At 41.1% G+C, this 19,604-nt stretch overlaps 1 protein-coding gene across 1 annotated transcript in view; it reads right to left on the bottom strand.

The window, feature by feature from the left end:
* Positions 1-852: 852 nt before the first annotated feature.
* Positions 853-19,604, bottom strand: part of LOC110526185 (leucine zipper protein 2) — a 192,754-nt gene continuing 174,002 nt past the window's right edge. The window contains exons 10-12 of the mRNA XM_021606898.2: positions 16,250-16,357; positions 7,406-7,480; positions 853-1,771 (exon numbers count right to left, since the gene is read on the bottom strand). Coding sequence (XP_021462573.2) covers positions 1,667-1,771; positions 7,406-7,480; positions 16,250-16,357 — 288 coding nt within the window. The 3' untranslated portion in view covers positions 853-1,666. The remainder of the gene's footprint in view (positions 1,772-7,405; positions 7,481-16,249; positions 16,358-19,604) is intronic.

The raw sequence follows: 19,604 nt of genomic DNA on the forward strand, positions 1-19,604 counted from the left end.
TTAGCCCCCCAAAAGTATATTTAAATGGGTCCCTAATGATTAACAGCTCTAGATTCCTTGCTGTCTTGTTTGTATTAATTTGAGAAAGTAAAATAGGGTATCTGGCGCATGTTGTTGCTAATGCCATTGGTCATGGATATGCTAAAAAAGACGATGATGGTAGCCCTATAATGGTAGCGGTATTAGCATATTATAAGCAATATGTTTATGAATCATTACGTTCCGGTTATATTAACCAGCCAAACATAGCCTTGCTAAAAAAAAAAAAAAAATCACCCCAAGACTGATTAAATACTTGACTTTTCTTTTTAACTCTGCTCCTTTATAAAGTCTGGAAGAATTATTTTCTGTCCTCCTTTGAGATTTCTTCCATATTGAATTAGTATGCAATTGTCAATGTTGGAATGAACAAAACTTGAATAAATGGCATTTATTTGATGTTCAGCAACAAAAGAGTAAGTATTTGCTTTAATGGCTAAGGTTTTTTGTTTGTATGAACCTCACACAAAACACAAAAAAATATCAGTTGCAGTATTTTCTTCAGGTCCTATTTTACATTTCATTGACCTTATGCCATAACATTATAAATACCATTGGCCTAAAAAACATGATATAGTAACTACTGTGATGGCTAATTGAATTTTATGTAATTAACACATGTAATTTGTACACAATAGATTGGCTAGCAAACTGAAATATATTGCTTGATTCTCCCCTTACACTTCAGGCTACCTGCGCTGCAATTACATTGTACTCACAAGGGTGTGATACATTTTTACTTACGGTCTACATACGGTCTACATTTTGTAAATAGTTCTTCTTCCTTCTATAGGTTAAAAATAGACCAGTCGATTCATTTTCTCCACAAATATCCATTTAATCTTCACACATTTACTGAAAATCACAGTTTATTGAAAGAACACAGAAAGGTCAAATAACACAAGTAAATGTAGCTAGGAGTAACTACTCAGTGCATGGCACATTCTCAGGGAGACGACTCATTGTGAGTCTTTGGCTCTTCACCTCTAGCATGTTAAAGGCAGAAAGAGCTCTGAAATATTACATGTTGAAAGAAGTTGGCCAGCCAACTTGAGAGCCGATATAGTTCAAAATATGGAGGAGAGAGTAAATTAACCTTGCTACAATGACTGACAAACCATATTTGTAAGTTTGGTGTTACAGCAGTTTTTGATAATGGGAGTACTTATATACCAGAATATCATGACCTTACCAGTGCAAAGGGATTTATTTAGAAATAACACACATTTACTGTAGAAAGTAGTGTCCTCGCTCTGAAAAAAAAAACTATGAACAATCTTAAAACAAGTTACCAGTGCCATTGCTACCTTTAAAAGAAGTCTAGAATGCATGCCATTTTATTATGCAGGTTTTCAATCGAGAAAGTTCAAAATTTCACGGTTGAGAAGTTTGTTTTCATCCAACAATTCCTGTGTCTCGTCTGCAAACTGTGTGTGTGTGTGTGTGTGTGTGTGTGTGTGTGTGTGTGTGTGTGTGTGTGTGTGTGTGTATATATATATATATGTATGTGTGTGTGTGTGTGTGTGTGTGTGTGTGTGTGTGTGTGTGTGTGTGTGTGTGCGCGCACAAGTATGTGCTCTGAAAAAGATCTCCAGATTTTATGCATCTCCATTGATATCCCATCCATTCAGTTGTTTTTGTGTAGTTTTGTGTTTTTGCTGCCTCCCTCTACATCCTCCCTGTCATCGGAAGGCTTTGCATTAGATTTTCCAATCTGCGCTGCGGTCCTTTGCTGTTGACAATACAAAAGACAAGAATGTATAGCTCATTAACAACAGTGGCAGAGTAACAGTGAAACAACGGGCTACTGTGCAGAAACAATACAGGTTTAATGACAGCAGTACTAACAATACAGCAGTATTACTTAACAAATGCTGCAATCAATTTATTTATTTTTTTAACTTGAAGATGAAAAGCTGCTGTAAGTAAATGATTGTGTGATTTATAACTACGTTTCCATCCACAGTTTTTATGCAAGTAAAGTCAAACCATATAAAAAAAATCATGACAGCTGTGATAGAAACAGGATACAATTTTATAAATGCCGACCAATAATTTGTTAGTTTGACATGGTGGGATCTTTTTGCGTCGGTTCAATTAATTATGTGAGAAATGGTGGCTGAAACTCTTTAATTCGCAAATATTGATATAATTACTAGATCTGAGCATTAACCAAAACGTATTAGAAAAAAAAACTAATTGACCAACATCAGTTCAATTATTTGAATTCCATTTCATTATGTTTTTTTTCTGAGCTGAATGCGCAGTTTCTCTAGAGATTAATTAGATCAAGCCCAAAGTGTGCAATGTAGTAGGGGGTTGTAGTTTCCAACAGGCCTATATTCAACATAGTTTTAGCGTAGAAAATGTGGTAATTAACTACAATGACCATAATCTATTGCGCTCCTACTTGCCCGGTCTCTGTGGGCACGGAGACAGAGAGAAGAATGCATGATGTAGAGGGATAGAGAGCAGTTCCTTTGCGAGGTATCTGTACCTGAAAATACATTATCTAAGTATTCCTTATTTACTTTGGGAACTAATAACATTTTGATTTTGTCAGACCGCATAGGCAGAAGCTCTATAAAGATGATATGATGAATTGGAATGAAATAAAGTCAGCTAGCACCTGTTTAGTGTTAACCAATGTCACATTCCTAGATGCCTTGAGGCTTGCCGAGTTCTGCATGGCGTTGGGCCAGTAACCGAAAGGTTGCTATATCGAATGCCCGAGCTGACAAGGTAAAAATCTGTCGTTCTGCCCCTGAACAAGGCAGTTAACCAACTGTTCCTAGGCCCTCATTGTAAAAATTATTTATTCTTAATTGACTTGCCTAGTTAAAGAAAGGTTAAAAGGTTAAATATCACACTGTCAGCGGCCTAGCCTTTCATTGCCTGAAGTAAAGCCAATACAAACAAACAACAGATACTAGTTAAAGGTTAAAATAAAAAATCACACTCTCTGTCAGTGGCCAAGCCTTTCATTGCCTGAAGTAAAGCTGATTAAAAACAATCAACAGATACCTGTACAGATGTAGGATCTTAATTTGATCACTCTGTTGCAGTGTATTTGAGGTTTAAAAAGGGTTCTGAAGTTTGTAATTTACTATTTGAAATTTCAGGCTTGATTTTCCCTTACGAAACATGCATCAACCACTACAAAAATGTCCATTCCTTTTAATCCACACAATAATTCACGTTTCCTGTTGCTGCAGGATTATTTTCCTGCTGTAGCAAACTGGCTAAAATTAAATCAAATAAAATGCTATTTGTCACATGCTTTGTAAACAACAGGTGTAGACTAACAGTGAAATGTTTACTTAAGGGCCCTTCCCAACAATGCGAGAGAAAAATCTATAAAAATAATAACACAAAGAATAAATAAGGAGTAAAGATAATTTAGCTATATACACAGGGTACCAGAACCGAGTCGATGTACATATGTATGTACATATAGGTAGGTGTAAAATGACTAGGCAACAGGATAGATAATAAACAGTAGCAGCAGCGTACTGTATGTGATGAGTCTAAAGAGTTAGTGCAAAGAGGGTCAATGTAGATATGGGTAGTCTGTGTAGCTATTTGGTTGACTATTTAGTAGTCTCATGGCTTGGGGGTAGAAACTGTTCAGGGTCCTGATGGTTCCATACTTGGCGATTCGGTACCGCTTGCTGTGCGGTAGCAGAGAGAACAGTCTGACTTGGGTGGCTGGAGTCTTTGACAATTTTTAGGGCTTTCCTCTGACTGCCTGGTATAGAGGTCCTGGATGGCAGGAAGCTCGGCCCCAGTGATGTACTGGGCCGTACGCGCTACCTTCTATAACACCTTGCGGTCGGATGCCAAGCAGCTGCCATACCAATCCGTGATACAGCCAGTCAAGATTCTCTTAATGGTGCACTGTAGAACCTTTTGAGGATCTGAAGGCCGATGACAAATCTTTTCAGCCTCCTGTGGGGGAAGAGGCATACATGCCTTCTTTACGACTGTGTTGGTGTGTGTGGACCATGTTAATTCCTTAGTGATGTGGACACCGAGGAACTTGAAGCTCTAAACCCACTCCACTACATCCTTGCTGATGTAGATGGGGGGGGGGGGGGGGGGGGGGGGGGGCGTGCTTGGACCTCCATTTCCTGTAGTCCACGATCAGTTACTTTGTCTTGCTGACCACACTGCCAGGCCTCTGACCTCCTCTCTATAGGCGGTCTCATCGTTGTTGATGATCAGGCCTACCAACGTCATGCCATCAGCACCCCTGATGGGCCCCCATGTTAAGGATCAGCGTGGCGGATGTGTTGTTGCCTACACTACACCTGAGGTGTGGCCCGTCAGTATTCAGTCCCAGGGTCCTGAGCTTAGTGATGAGCTTAGAGGGCACTATGGTGTTGAACGCTGTGCTGTAGTCAATGAACAGCATTCTCACATAAATGTTCCTCTTGTTAAGGTTGGAGAGGGCAGTGTGGAGTGCAATAAAGATTGCGTCATCTGCGGATCTGTTGGGGCGGTATGCGAATTGGAGTGGGATGATGGTGTTGACGTGAGCTATGACCAGCCTTTCAAAGCATTTCATGACTACATATGTGAGTGCTACGGGTTACCTTGGCATTCTTGGGCACCTGGACTATGGTGTTCTGCTTGAAACATGTACTGTAGGTATTACAGAACTGGTCAGGGAGATGTTGAAAATGTCAGTGAAGACACCTGCCAGCTGGTCAGTGTATGCTCAGAGTACGTGTCCTGGTAATCTGTCTGGTCCCGCAGCCTTGGTGATTGTTAACCTGTTTAACACACATTGGCTACGGTGAGCGAGATCAGAGAGTCATCTGGAACTGCTGTTGCTCTCATGCATGGTTCAGTGTTGCTTACCTCAAAGCGAGCGTAGAAGGCATTTTGCTCATCTGGTATGCTCAAGTCACTGGGCAGCTCATGGCTGGGTTTCTTTTTGTAATCTGTGGTAGTTTGCAAGCCCTGCCACATCCGATGAGCATCAGATCCGGCGTAGTGGAATTAGATCTTAGTCTTTTATTGACAATTTGCCTGTTTGATGGCTCGTCAGTGATTGTAGCAGGATTTCTTATAAGCGTCCTGATTAGTGTCCCGCTCCTTGAAAGTGGCAGCTCTAGCCTTTAGCTCAGTGAGGATGTTGCCTGTAATCCATGGCTTTTGGTTGGGATATGTACGTATGGTCACTGTGGGGACGAATTCGTCGATGCACTTATTAATGAAGCCGGTGACTGATGTGGTAAATTCCTCAATGTTATCGGATGAATCCCGGAACTGTCACGGCTGGGTGAAGGACTGGACCAAGGTGCAGCATGGTAAGCGTATATTTTTTCTTTATTCAAAAAATGACGCCGAAAAAACGAAGAACAAAAACCAAACCGTGAAGCTTTGGGCTATGTGCCCTGAACAAAGACAAAGTTAACTTCCTACAAAACAGGTGGGGGAAAAGGGTACCTAAGTATGGTTCTCAATCAGAGGCAATGATTGACAGTTGTCCCTGATTGAGAACCATACCAGGCCAAGACATAGAAATATAACATAGAAAAAAGAACATAGACTACCCACCCCAACTCACGCCCTGACCAGCCTAACACAAAGACATAAAAATAAACTCATGTCAGAACGTGACAGGAACATATTAAAGTTTGTGTGTGCGAAACAGTCCTGTAGCTTAGCATCCTCTTCATCGGACAACTTCCGTATTGAGCGTGCCACTGGTACTTCCGGTTACAGTTTTTGCTGGTAAGCAGGAATCAGGAGGATAGCTTTATCGTCAGATTTGCCAAAGGGAGGGCCTTTAGTGCGTTTCTGTGTGTGTAGTAAAGGTGATTTCGTTTTGTTGCCTCTAGTTGCACAGGTGACATGCTGGTAAAAAACTAGGTAAGACGGATTTCAGTTTCCCTGCATTAAAATCACTGGCCATGAGAAGCGCCGCCTCTGGATGTGTCCTTGTTCAGACACATCCAGCTCTGAGAAACATAGCATAGGATAGTCTTGAATGGAGCTCTTCCAGTTTGGTCTCTAGTGATTGTACATTGGCCAACAAAACAGGGGGCATGGCAGTCTAGATGCTCGCCGAGGTAGTTTAATTATGATGCCACCTCGCTTACCTCTCTTTCGCCTCCGCTTCCTCTTTTCAAGACCTGGATGATCAGGGCCTGGTCTGGGGTAAACATAACATCCAGAGCTGCTGACTTATTGAATTCGAGCAGGTTAGTAACTGCTGTTCTGTTTCCAGAAGCTGTTTTCAGTCATAGGAAATTATGGCAAAGAAATTTAAGATCAGCATTAAAAAACACATAAAATAGCAGAATTAGTCAGGAGCTCATAAGACGGCAGCTATCCACTGCAGCGCCATCTCAGCCATCTCAGCCAAATTAAGATCTTTAGGCTACATTTATCCTGTCAGCTTTAGTGACGAACAAACTAAAATCAGTCTATCAAGCAAAACACACCCTGAAAGAAATATACATTTAAGAAAAAAATACTAAATTGTTGTTATTCTCAGTCTTTTTGAATGGTGACTACCCATCATGGCAGTGGAATTTAGGGTGACTTAAGTCTCCTTTGTCTCCCTCAGTCAGGCTGTTTAGTATCACATGTTCTGGGTGGCTGGCTACCACATGGCCCTATCAGTGAGGGATCAGCCCCTTTGTGAGCACCTCTCCATTTGTATTAGTCAATCTGACAATGACCACAGGAGGGAGAAAGCACTGGGCCTTCGCTTTTCCAAAGCTTGCCTGTGACCTAATAATATTGTCACGTTCATTCTATTTAACCTTTTCCCGTCCCAGGTTAGTCTCTATTGTAACATAATCTCTTTTATCAGGGACCTTGGAAAGACGCATAAGGTTAAGAATGAGGTTAAGAATAAACACTAGTTTGAATGTGGGTGGTTTAACAGAGATCATACTGTAGGTAAGGTATAGGTATAGCCATTTCCTCTGAAAACGGTTACAGAATCGATGGTAGCAGATCCTATTTAAGCATGACAGGGATGGAGAAATCTTACTTAAAATGCATGGCAGCAGCTCAGTTACACAGTGTTACACTACATTGCAATGGGATCTGTGTCGCTATACCATCTGCCACATCCAAACAGGGTTGACACTGCTTCCTTATGATTGAGCGAGCCAGGCTACGGATTAGTTTGGCAGAGTGCATTGCAATCAATATCAAGGTTCAGTAGATTGTGGTGGCATTTGCTGTAACCATATGTATGTACATGCAATGTATTAATTTCACCATAATATCCCACACAGTGCTATTGTCACAAGAGAAATTAGAAAATTCACATGGGGAGAAATGCAAGAGGCACCTTGTAGAATGGGTATTATGTTATGTACATAAACATTTAAACGCTAACCTGCTGTTCAAGCAGCTTTTTACTGTCGGGAGAGGATTCTGTCTCCGTCTGGTTTTGGAAGCAATCCCCGCCAATCTGTTGTGAGACAAAGAAACACAAACTTCAATGTATTTATTTATGTGACTGGGACAGTGCACATGAATTAAAATGTCAGTGTACATCTATGTAAATGTGCCAGAGTTAGCTAAACAGATCATTTTCATCCTAACTTCATAAGGCCTGAACAAACAAGCTGGTCTAATTGAAAATGCATGAGATGAAAATAACTATTTTGCTATAGATTAAAACAATTTTCACTGTGCGTGTCCATGCATTCATGCGTCAAAGTCATACAAGGACAGCATTAGAGCCAGCGTGATCATTTCAAAGACAAATATCCAATATACAGTGGTGGGATCCAGGTCTCTCACAACTTGTATCCTTTCATTGTTGGATGAAAGTAGAATCCAACATTTCCCTTTGAACAGATCTACTTTACTTGTTACACCTACAGTGCTGTACTTTGGCTCAACTACCACAGATAATATAAAGACATACACCTCAATCTCTGTTTCTACCCTCCAGTGTGGGTCCTGGCAAATAGTATTTCATTTTGTTGTGACTGCCCCATCGTCTTTGCTTTCGTGGACAGGTATCACAGAGTTCATATGGCTCAGTGGCAGTTACAGTTGAAGACGGAAGTTTACATACACTTAGGTTGGAGTCATTAAAACTTGTTTTTCAACCATAACAAACTATATTTTTGGCAAGCAGTTTAGGACATCTACTTTGTGCATGACACAAGAACATTTTCCAATAATTGTTTACAGACATATTATTTCACTTATAATTCAATGTATCCCAATTCCAGAAGTTTACATACACTAAGTTGACTGTGCCTTTAAACAGCTTGGAAAATTCCAGAAAATTATGTCATGGCTTTAGAAGCTTCTGATAGGCTAATTGACATCATTTGAGTCAATTGGAGGTGAGCCTGGGGATGTATTTCAAGGCCTACCTTCAAACTCAGTGCCTCTTTGCTTGACATAATGAGAAAATCTAAAGAAATCAGCCAAGACCTCAGAAATAAAATTGTAGACCTCCACAAGTCTAGTTCATCCTTGGGAGCAATTTCGAAATGCCTGAAGGTACCACGTACATCAGTACAAAAAATAGTACGCAAGTATAAACACCATTTGACCATGCGGCCGTCATACCGCTCAGGAAGGAGACGTGTTCTGTCTCCTAGAGATGAACGTACTTTGGTGCGAAAAGTGCAAATCAATCCCAGAACAACTGCAAAGAACCGTGTGAAGATACCGGATGAAAGAGGTACAAAAGTATCTGTATCCACAGTAAAATGAGTCCTATATCGACATAACCTGAAACAAGGAAGAAGCCACTGCTCCAAAACCGCCATAAAAAAGCCAGACTATCCCGATGTGCAGTTGCAAACCGTAAAGATCATACTTTTTGGAGAAATGTCCTCTGGTCTGATGAAACAAAAATAGAACTGTTTGGCCATAATGACCATCATTATGTTTGGAGGAAAAAGGGGGAGGCTTGCCGAAGAACACCATCCCAACCGTGAATCACAGGGGTGGCAGCATCATGTTGTGGGGGTCCTTTGCTGCAGAAGGGACTGGTGCACTTATATGGCATCATGAGGGAGGAAAATTACGTGGATATATTGAAGCAACATCTCAAGACATCAGACAGGAAGTTAAAGCTTGGTCGCAAATGGTTTTCCAAATGGACAAAACGGCTTAAGAACAACAAAGTCAAGGTATTGTAGTGGCCATAACAAAGCCCTGATCTCAATCCTATAGAACATTTGTGGAACTGAAAAAGCGTGGGCGAACAACGAGGCCTACAAACCTGACTCAGTTACACTAGTTCTGTCAGGACGAATGGGCCAAAATTCACCCAACTTATTGTGGGAAGCTTGTGGAAGGCTACCTGAAATGTTTGACCCAAGTTAAATCATTTAAACATTCTTAAAATAAAGTGGTGATCCTAACTGACCTAAGACAGGGAATTTTTACAAGGATTAAATGTCAAGAATTGTCAGGAGGAATTGTCAGGAGTTTAAATGTATTTGGCCAAGGTGTATGTAAACTTACGACTTCAACTGTACATTTCCTAAGAGTCACTCAGTTTACAAACACAAATGTTTCAGCAACATTTAGCCAGGCCTCTATCATTTTGGGGGCCATAAGCGAGATTTGGTTGGGGGCCTCCTGACCTTGCAGGAGAAACATGTTAATGGCCTACCTCTTGGTGGTGGAGAGAAAAAAATTCAGTTTTAATGTTTATGTCCTGCAATTATTCACATTTTACCATGGGGCGTAGAGATAATGTTGCATTGTTACATGGGCCAGAGAGAATATTTAGTTGTTTTAAAATACATTGAATGCAATTTTACATATTTTTGCCATGGGCGGAGAGAAAACGTTGCAATTTTAAAGAAAAATTGCTGAAATTCTACACATTTTGCAAAGGGGTGGAGAGAAAACATTGCAGTTTTAAGCAAATTTAATGCAGTTTTACACATTTGCCATGGGATGAAGATAGAATGTTACAGTTTTAAAGCAAATTTACTGCAATTCTACCCATTTTGCCATGACTTATGCCATGTTAATATGCTACACGTATCTGAGTATGCATGCCTTGCATGCCCAGTCAGTAATTTGGCCATGATTACTACAAGGTTTAGATACCTAGCTAGATTAATTTACCTAGCAATCTATAAAATGTTAGTTGACATGGGCTAATTGTTATGTCAGTCACTGACAGTGACAAACATAACAAGAGGAAAACTGTTGATGCACTACCAAATGTCAAAATTGCACCTTCTAGAACTTGGGACCAATGTTCCCTCAAATGTTTTCTGTCACTGAGCAAATTTCAGGTCTGCAGAGTGCAAAGTTGAACCTTGTGAAAGTTCCGTGCAACTTCCGGCGCGACTTTACTGTGAACACTGACGCTGTACCTGCTTTAATTTACTGTTTTAACAGCAGCCAAGTAGGCTACTCTGGCAAATTGATCATAAGGTAGGCCTACCAGAGTGGCCTACCATAAATAACTATGGAGAAAATGCATCACATAACATTTTATGTTATGAAAGATCAGCCTACAGCCAATGTGTGGTGTTCCATGAGACTTTTGAAACAAACATGCAGGGCTTGACATTAACCTGTTAATCCACAAGGAGGTGACTGAACATTTTGTTGTGTTGATAGATGCACTTTACAAAATCAAATTAATTATTATTCTCATATCATTATTCTAGAGAATTAGACAAATTATGCTACCCTCTGCCGATTGGCTACTTAGCTTATTCAAGCCTGTCTCAAAATACAACACTGCACCCTTTTATTTTTTTACTCTTCCCAATTTCAATCTTGTCTCATCGCTGCAACACCCCAACGGGCTCGGGAGAGGCAAAGGTCGAGTCATGCATCCTCCGAAACATGACCCACCAAACCGTGCTTCATAACACCCGCCCGCTTTACCCGGAAGCCAGCTTCACCAACGTGTCGGAGGAAACAATTGACGAACGTAGTCAGCCTGCAAGCGCCCGGCCCGCCACAAGGTGTCACTAGAGCGCAATGAGACAAGTAAAGCCCCCCCCCCCCCCATGGCCAAACCCTCCCCTAACCCAGACGACGCCGGTGTCAATTGTGCGCCGCCCTATGTGACTCCTGGTCACATCCGGTTGTGACACAAATGTGCGCACGTGGCTACATGCAGCTCTCGCTTTAGGGGGGTGCATTTGCAGATACAGTACAACTTTATGACTCTGAAATGTCAATCTGGGTTCAGAATGTACAGATTATTTCAATTTCAATAGAAAAGTACAGACATTTATTATTACATAAAGATAATACTCTTCCTTCTTTCTAATCACATCATCAAATATGTTAATTAATGCTCATTACACATTTGTTAATGAGATAGTTCCCTAAAATGACAAATGCTCTATCTATATCCTATGGATGGATAACTGGCAACATTCCTAAAGCTTGTGTCCGTAAAATGTATATCGGTTCAGAACTTTTGTGATGCAGCGCAGTTCAAAATATATGGCAAATAAAAATCTAACTGGATCATCTTTAGAGATACCGTAGAGGGAGGGGTTGAGGGTAGCTGAAGGATGGGATTAAAAACAAAGAAAGGGGAGGGGTGGTAAGGTTAAGATAAAATAATAAAGGAAAACATATATTTTTTAAAATATACAGTGCCAGCCAAATGTTTGGACAGACCTACTCATTCCAGGGTTTGTGGAATTTATTTCTTAATGCATTTGAGCCAATCAGGTGTGTTGTGACAAGCTAGGGGTGGTATACAGAAGATATCCCTATTTTTTAACAGACAAGTCCATATTATGGCAAGAACAGCTCAAATAAGCAAAGGGAAACGAGCCAATCATTACTTTTAAGACATGAAGGTTAGTCAATCCGGATCATTTCAATAACTTTAAATGTTTCTTCAAGTGCAGTCGGAAAAACCATCAAGCGCTATAATGAAACTGGCTCTCATGAGGGCCGCCACAGGAAAGGAATACCTCTGCTGCATAAGATAAGTTCAGGAGAGTTACCAGCCTCAGAAATTGCAGCCCAAATAAATGCTTCAGAGTTCAAGTAACAGACCCATCTCAAAATCAACTGTGGCCTCCATCATTCTTAAATGGATGAAGTTTGGAACCACCAAGACTCTTTCTAGAGCTGGCCACCAGGACAAACTGAGCAATTGGTGGAGAAGGGCCTTGGTCAGGGAGGTGACCAAGAACCCGATGGTCACTCTGAAGGAGAGTTCCTTTATGGAGATGGGAGAATCTTCCAGAAGGACAACCATCTCTGCAGCACTCCACCAATCAGGTCTTTATACTAGAGTGGCCAGACGGAAGCCACTCCTCAGTAAAAGGCACATGACAGCCCGCTTGGAGTTTGCCAAAAGGCACCTAAAGACTCTCAGACCATGAGAAACCAAGATTCTCTGGTCTGATGAAACCAAGATTGAACTCTTTGGCCTGAATGCAAGCGTCACGTCTGGAGGAAACCTGGCACCATCCCTACGGTGAAGCATGGTGGTGGCAGCATCATGCTGTGAGGATGTTTATCAGTGGCAGGGACTGGCAGACCAGTCAAAATCGAGAGAAAGATGAACGGGAGAAAGTACAGAGAGATCCTTGATGAGAGCGCTCAGGACCTCAGACTGGGGCGAAGGTTGACATTCCAACAGGACAGTGACCCTTAGCTTACAGCCAAGACAACACAAGAGTGGCTTTGGGACAAGACTCTGAATGTCCTTGAGTGGCCCAGCCAGAGCCCAGACTTGAACCCAATCTAACATCTCTGGAGAGACCTGAAAATAGCTGTGCAGCATTGCTCCCCATCCAACCTGACAGAGCTTGAGAGGATCTGCAGAGAAGAATGGCAGAAACTCCCCAAATACAGTTGTGCCAAGCTTGTAGCGTCCTACCCAAGAAGACTGTAATCACTGCCAAAGGTGCTTCAACAAAGTACTGAGTAAATGGTATGAATAGTTATGTAAATGTGATATTTCAGATTATTACTTTTAATAACATGTTTTTGTTTTGTCATGATGGGTTATTGTGTGCAGATTGATGAGAGATTTGTTTTTAATCCATTTTAGAATAAGGCTGTCACATAACAAAATTAATACTTTCCGAATGCACTTTAGGACCAAATCCAGGTGGTCGGTCACAAATGAGATCCCCAGAAAAGACACAAGGGGATAGAAGGTTATGTGACATTGAATTTCACATATATATATATATATATATATATATATATATATACAGTGCCGGCCCCCTTGAACTTTGCGACCTTTTGCCACATTTCAGGCTTCAAACATAAAGATATAAAACTGTATTTTTTTGTGAAGAATCAACAACAAGTGGGACACAATCATGAAGTGGAACGACATTTATTGGATATTTCAAACTTTTTTAACAAATCAAAAACTGAAAAATTGGGCGTGCAAAATTATTCAGCCCCTTTACTTTCAGTGCAGCAAACTCTCTCCAGAAGTTCAGTGTGGATCTCTGAATGATCTAATGTTGACCTAAATGACTAATGATGATAAATACAATCCACCTGTGTGTAATCAAGTCTCCGTATAAATGCACCTGCACTGTGATAGTCTCAGAGGTCCGTTAAAAGTGCAGAGAGCATCATGAAGAACAAGGAACACACCAGGCAGGTCCGAGATACTGTTGTGAAGAAGTTTAAAGCCGGATTTGGATACAAAAAGATTTCCCAAGCTTTAAACATCCCAAGGAGCACTGTGCAAGCGATAATATTGAAATGGAAGGAGTATCAGACCACTGCAAATCTACCAAGACTTGGCCATCCCTCTAAACTTTCAGCTCATACAAGGAGAAGACTGATCAGAGATGCAGCCAAGAGGCCCATGATCACTCTGGATGAACTGCAGAGATCTACATCTGAGGTGGGAGACTCTGTCCATAGGACAACAATCAGTCGTATATTGCACAAATCTGGCCTTTATGGAAGAGTGGCAAGAAGAAAGCCATTTCTTAAAGATATCCATAAAAAGTGTTGTTTAAAGTTTGCCACAAGCCACCTGGGAGACACACCAAACATGTGGAAGAAGGTGCTCTGGTCAGATGAAACCAAAATTGAACTTTTTGGCAACAATGCAAAACGTTATGTTTGGCGTTAAAGCAACACAGCTCATCACCCTGAACACACCATCCCCACTGTCAAACATGGTGGTGGCAGCATCATGGTTTGGGCCTGCTTTTCTTCAGCAGGGACAGGGAAGATGGTTAAAATTGATGGGTAGATGGATGGAGCCAAATACAGGACCATTCTGGAAGAAAACCTGATGAAGTCTGCAAAAGACCTGAGACTGGGACGGAGATTTGTCTTCCAACAAGACAATGATCCAAAACATAAAGCAAAATCTACAATGGAATGGTTCAAAAATAAACATATCCAGGTGTTAGAATGGCCAAGTCAAAGTCCAGACCTGAATCCAGTCGAGAATTTGTGGAAAGAACTGAAAACTGCTGTTCACAAATGCTCTCCATCCAACCTCACTGAGCTCGAGCTGTTTTGCAAGGAGGAATGGGAAAAAATGTCAGTCTCTCGATGTGCAAAACTGATAGAGACATACCCCAAGCGACTTACAGCTGTAATCGCAGCAAAAGGTGGCACTACAAAGTATTAACTTAAGGGGGCTGAATAATTTTGCACGCCCACTTTTTCAGTTTTTGATTTGTTAAAAAAGTTTGAAATATCCAATAAATGTCGTTCCACTTCATGATTGTGTCCCACTTGTTGTTGATTCTTCACAAAAAAATACAGTTTTATATCTTTATGTTTGAAGCCTGAAATGTGGCAAAAGGTCGCAAAGTTCAAGGGGGCCGAATACTTTCGCAAGGCACTTTATAAATATATATATATATATATATATATATATTACACACACCTCTAGGAACTAGTCTTCTGGTCTTTTTTTCAATTCTCAAATATCTGATATGTCTCTAACACTAGCCTGACCGACTATACCAGCCAACACAACTGTCCACTGAAGCTGATTAGGTTAGTACAAATACATCTTACGACATTACCTGTGTGCAGAGCTTTGAGCACTCTGGAAAGCAATTATCGCTTCACTGAAATCATCACATCATTTGGTGAATTAATTGTCTGTTTGGATAAACATGATGTGCAAAAATGTTTATTGCTCTAGGCATCTTTTGCTGTTAAACTATGTTGGAATGCATGTTCTTAAACTCAAACTTTGACTGGCTAGAAGGATCCTAAAAAGAGATCATAGTTGTTTCACAACATCATTTTGCAATCCCCAAGCTCATTAATTGTGTATGATACAGGACTATTAAAAGTGCTACGGGTGGTTGGTGAAGCTGCCTATAAAGAGGAGATTTAAGGATTGCAGTAAAACCATTTCTAAATGTGCACATTGTAAGAGAACACATGGTAACACTTTCTATGAGGCGCGCGCGCCCACACACGCACACGATGCCTTACGAATGCATTTATCATGCCTTGATGTGTACTTATAGCGCATTATAACAGTTGTTGTCAACTGTCATAACTCATTTCTAATCTCTCGCCATCTCATCTAATCATGCAGTGGAAGACACGTAGAACTTGACGGTGTCCTTGGGGGACACGTCTCTTTGCAGCAGGATTTCCCCTCTTACGGCGCTGCCAAAATGATATCATCAATAACACGACAGGAGCGAACATTGTTTTTGGCACGGATTCATTACGGGACTATCTTTTTGACACGTTTCTCCATAGAGGGTAATTTTCTGTCTGGAAAGGATCCCTCTGGACAGTGCACTGTCTCTCCCCTGCGTCCCCCCCGCCTCATTTCTGTCATGGTTATTGATAACCACAAGTCAAGAAGAACCTTCCTCCCTGGAACTGTCCCTTCCCCGCCGCCCAATCCAATGGAGTTGGGCAGTCATATTCGGCTTCCTTGTCCAGGCATCATAACCATACATACAATGCAGAGCGTGAGATCCCATTCGTCTAATAAAAGTGGCTTGAGTTTGTTTGTTTGTATCCTCAGCGAAACGTGCAAGTGGCCGGCAGTGTATTTCTGACTTCTTGAATATACAAAATGTTACAACATATGATTAGTCACAGGCTAGTCTTTGATTGATCCAGATCCTGTGATCTGAAATTAGCCGCAGTGGCGGTGTAACGCTGTGAAACGGAAAGACGTTTTGGCGTAAAAGACTGAAGGATTAAAATGAATTTAATGAACAGATGAAGCTGCTGGATTGGGGCCTGAGGGTCACAAATAGGCTATTACAATTTAATTAGTCCAAAGGCTCACCTTTTCCATCTGGCAGTCCTTGACTCCGGGATTACTTTCTCTCCTCATTACCCCAATGTTCGCAGGCGATTTACTGGCCATGATGATTCTCTGAACCTTCGGGATATCCTGCGAGAAAGAAGTGCGGGAGAGAAAAAGGAGTTGTTTAGGAATTCTAAATATGGAAGGTGGAACATGACAGGTATGGGTAAGGTTTGTGTAAGCCATGACACATAGTGCAGCTCTGTAGAAATAGACCATGACAAGAGATTTGGTCCTGAGGTGCAATTTATAGCGGTTTGTTTTTCATTGAACTGGACAGCCCGGTGTATTTTCATTTTGCTTATACCACAGCCACTGTCCATAGAGAAAAATACAGATTTTTCCAAATTAGATATGCGTTCACTTCATAAAAAGCTATGGGGGCCTGATGAAATGGCTTTCTGCACCCAACGGTCCTGCTACTCTAGGAACACAAGAGATGCTATGTCTTTCGAAATTCATGCACGGATGGTTCTGTTCTCTGAACAGGTCTCACAGCACAGAGATCTGACCTGAAATATGAACCAAAACAACGATAACATTTCAAATAGACAGAAATATGCAAATTGCAGAGATCCTACCCAAATCAACCAAAACTTTTGACATAGTTTTCTTGAATATTTCACTCTGTGCACACTTCCCTTTCAATCTGCATGAATTATTCCTGTCCATCTCATGGACTTCGTTAAAAGAGAGATTTAAACTCATTCAAATGAATGTTGCATATTTTTAGAGATCCAATGTGTTCTGGCCATAGCAATACTTCTCTACACTGTAAAAAAAAAAAAATACCAAAAATAAACTCTGTTTACCCCTGCAACTGATTTCATCTGGAGAAGCCATCAACAAGTCAAAAGGGATGTTCAGAGAGGAAGCCAGCAAATAAAGATCCCGAATTTTCCTCCGGCAGTAAATTACTGCCCCAAGCATTCCACAGAATCCACATTCCACACATCATCTCCAATTACTTTGATGAAAATTGCATGCTATCACCACCACAAGACTTGGCTTCCTCCCTAGGCCTGTTAAATAGGAAGAGACTTCCACCCTGATCTTGCTGATCCCGGCAACCTCTCACTAATGAATCTTTCACCGGCAGGGGATTGTGTCTGCAGCCAAAGACTGGAGTCTTATCTAGTAATGGTTGTTTAGTGGAGCTTAAGGCCCATTATGTTTAGGAACTCAAATACCAAACATAATGCTGAGAGGGTAGCTGGTACACACAAATATCCCAGATCTTAACCACTTTGGAATCCAAAGACAGCAAGAGGGCGTTAGCATCAGAGTGCTTGCATAAGCGTTATATTTTGTGAAGCTGTAGAGGAAATAATGGTAGGCTTTTAAACCTTTCTCATTTCAATGATGTAACATTATATTGTTTTCTGTGCAAAATAATTGCCCTTTGATCACAGACAATAATGGCCCTCGTTGGGCTAGTCGGGCATACTAACAAACATCAGCATGTCCAACAGAATGTGTTTAGTAGCTATTCATTTATATTAAATACCTAATAGATAACCAAATATGCAACGGAGACTGGGCCATGAAAGGGCTGATGGAATACATTTGGTTACATTTGTAAGAGGCCCGGCTTGCCTTAGCATATCGAGTCCATTCGAGTTGTCCTCACAAGAAAAGGAGGAAACACCGCATGGCAAATCGACAAGCGAAATGTGGGGTGGTGTTACGGTTGTCAGTGGTCCCCATTTTTTGGCCATCTTTGACAGTGATTTATATTAGACGTGGGCCCCTTCACATTGAACAGACAGCGACAACAGATGGGGAGGACTAGTCATCTTTACAGGGAGGAGAACCATCTTTGATTCACGCCGCAGACAGTATCCGTGGATGTAGCAGTGGATGGCCAAAGGGGATGCACAGGATGGAGTGGAGCTACGTGGAAGCTAATCAAGTGAGAGGTAAAATCTTGATTTGCATAAGCAGGTCCCTGGCACCTCTACTTATGTTTTCACTCTGTCGTCTTTCCTTTTGTCAGACCCGCCACCCTCCTTCACACCCCACCCTCAACCCCTGCTTGGAATATGAGGCCCAGCACAATTCACTCACATCGGCTGTAATGGAGTCATCTTCTGCCGTTGTGAACATTGACTATAGTTTATATCTTTGGAAATAAAGTGGCCATTACATTTCTTGTTTTATGTGGTGCTTCCGTGTGGAGGGGTATTGGAGCGTTCTCTGAAAGAGCTGTAGAGTCCTCTGGGTGGCACATAGCTAATGTCAAGGCTCTTAGCTTGACACCCAACACACCGAGAGGCAGAATGACTTCTGACTGCATCAGGGAGAAAAGCCTCTTAGAAACAGGATCGCTCACTAGGATCAGGGCCGATAAGAAACTACAACACAGCTATGATTGACTTCGATATTCTGATTTTGATATGACTGCAGTGGTTGACTGATATAACCTGTGATTAGGTCCAACATGACTTTGCACAGCGTATAAATAAAGTGAATGAGGTGTAGTTCCGAACAGATTAATGTGATGGAAGAATTGAGCTCAATTTCGGGTTTCATGTGAAAAAGACACACATCTTTTTTTTATTTTTTTCTTCTCTTTAAAAAATAAATCAGTGCCCTCAAAGGGTTCATCCTCTTTGCAACGCTGCTGACAATCTTTGCTACATATGATTGGGCAGAGTATTTATTTATTTATATTCTTTATAAAGGTAAATCACTTTTCTATTTACTGTGGAAAGCTACTAATGATAAGCTACCAATGATCTAGAAACCTACTCCATTACAATTCATACTGTATTTATTTTTCGTATCATCCATTTTTGCGTGGGTGGAGGATGTTAGGCCTATCTCTTGTGACAATACTTACCCAACTAATCTTAGTGACAGCCAGGTGTCAGTATAACAAATCAGCTGTCAATCCTGTACGCTAGTTACTAATAGCGCCCCTCAAAGTAAATGCTTACCGCTCTCATCTATACAATCCCTCACAACATATCCAACCTTGAGTTATTGTGGCTAGTTGGTGTTTCACTGTGCACTCTATCATAGTGACCGTTTTTGTTAATGAAAACTTGCATATAGAGGTTCCCCAGGTTAGTCCTCCATAGTTCTAATCCTGTTTTCACTAGATAACTTTTCCCTTACCGCTGTCACCCTTGGTGTGCTCTCAGGGGATTAAGTCCTTGGCCTTTTGTTAACTGCTGTATGAAGAGGACTTTGAAAGACATTCAACAAAAGAAAGTGTCACATTTAATTATATTTTTTTTTATTGAAAACAAGAGCCCGATCGCACACCCTTACAGTGAAAAATAATTGGGTCTTATTTTCCTGGCAATAGAGTGTGAAGAGTAACATAAGT

Source organism: Oncorhynchus mykiss, chromosome 6, assembly GCF_013265735.2.
Source record: "Oncorhynchus mykiss isolate Arlee chromosome 6, USDA_OmykA_1.1, whole genome shotgun sequence".
NCBI classification, from domain to species: Eukaryota; Metazoa; Chordata; class Actinopteri; order Salmoniformes; family Salmonidae; genus Oncorhynchus; species Oncorhynchus mykiss.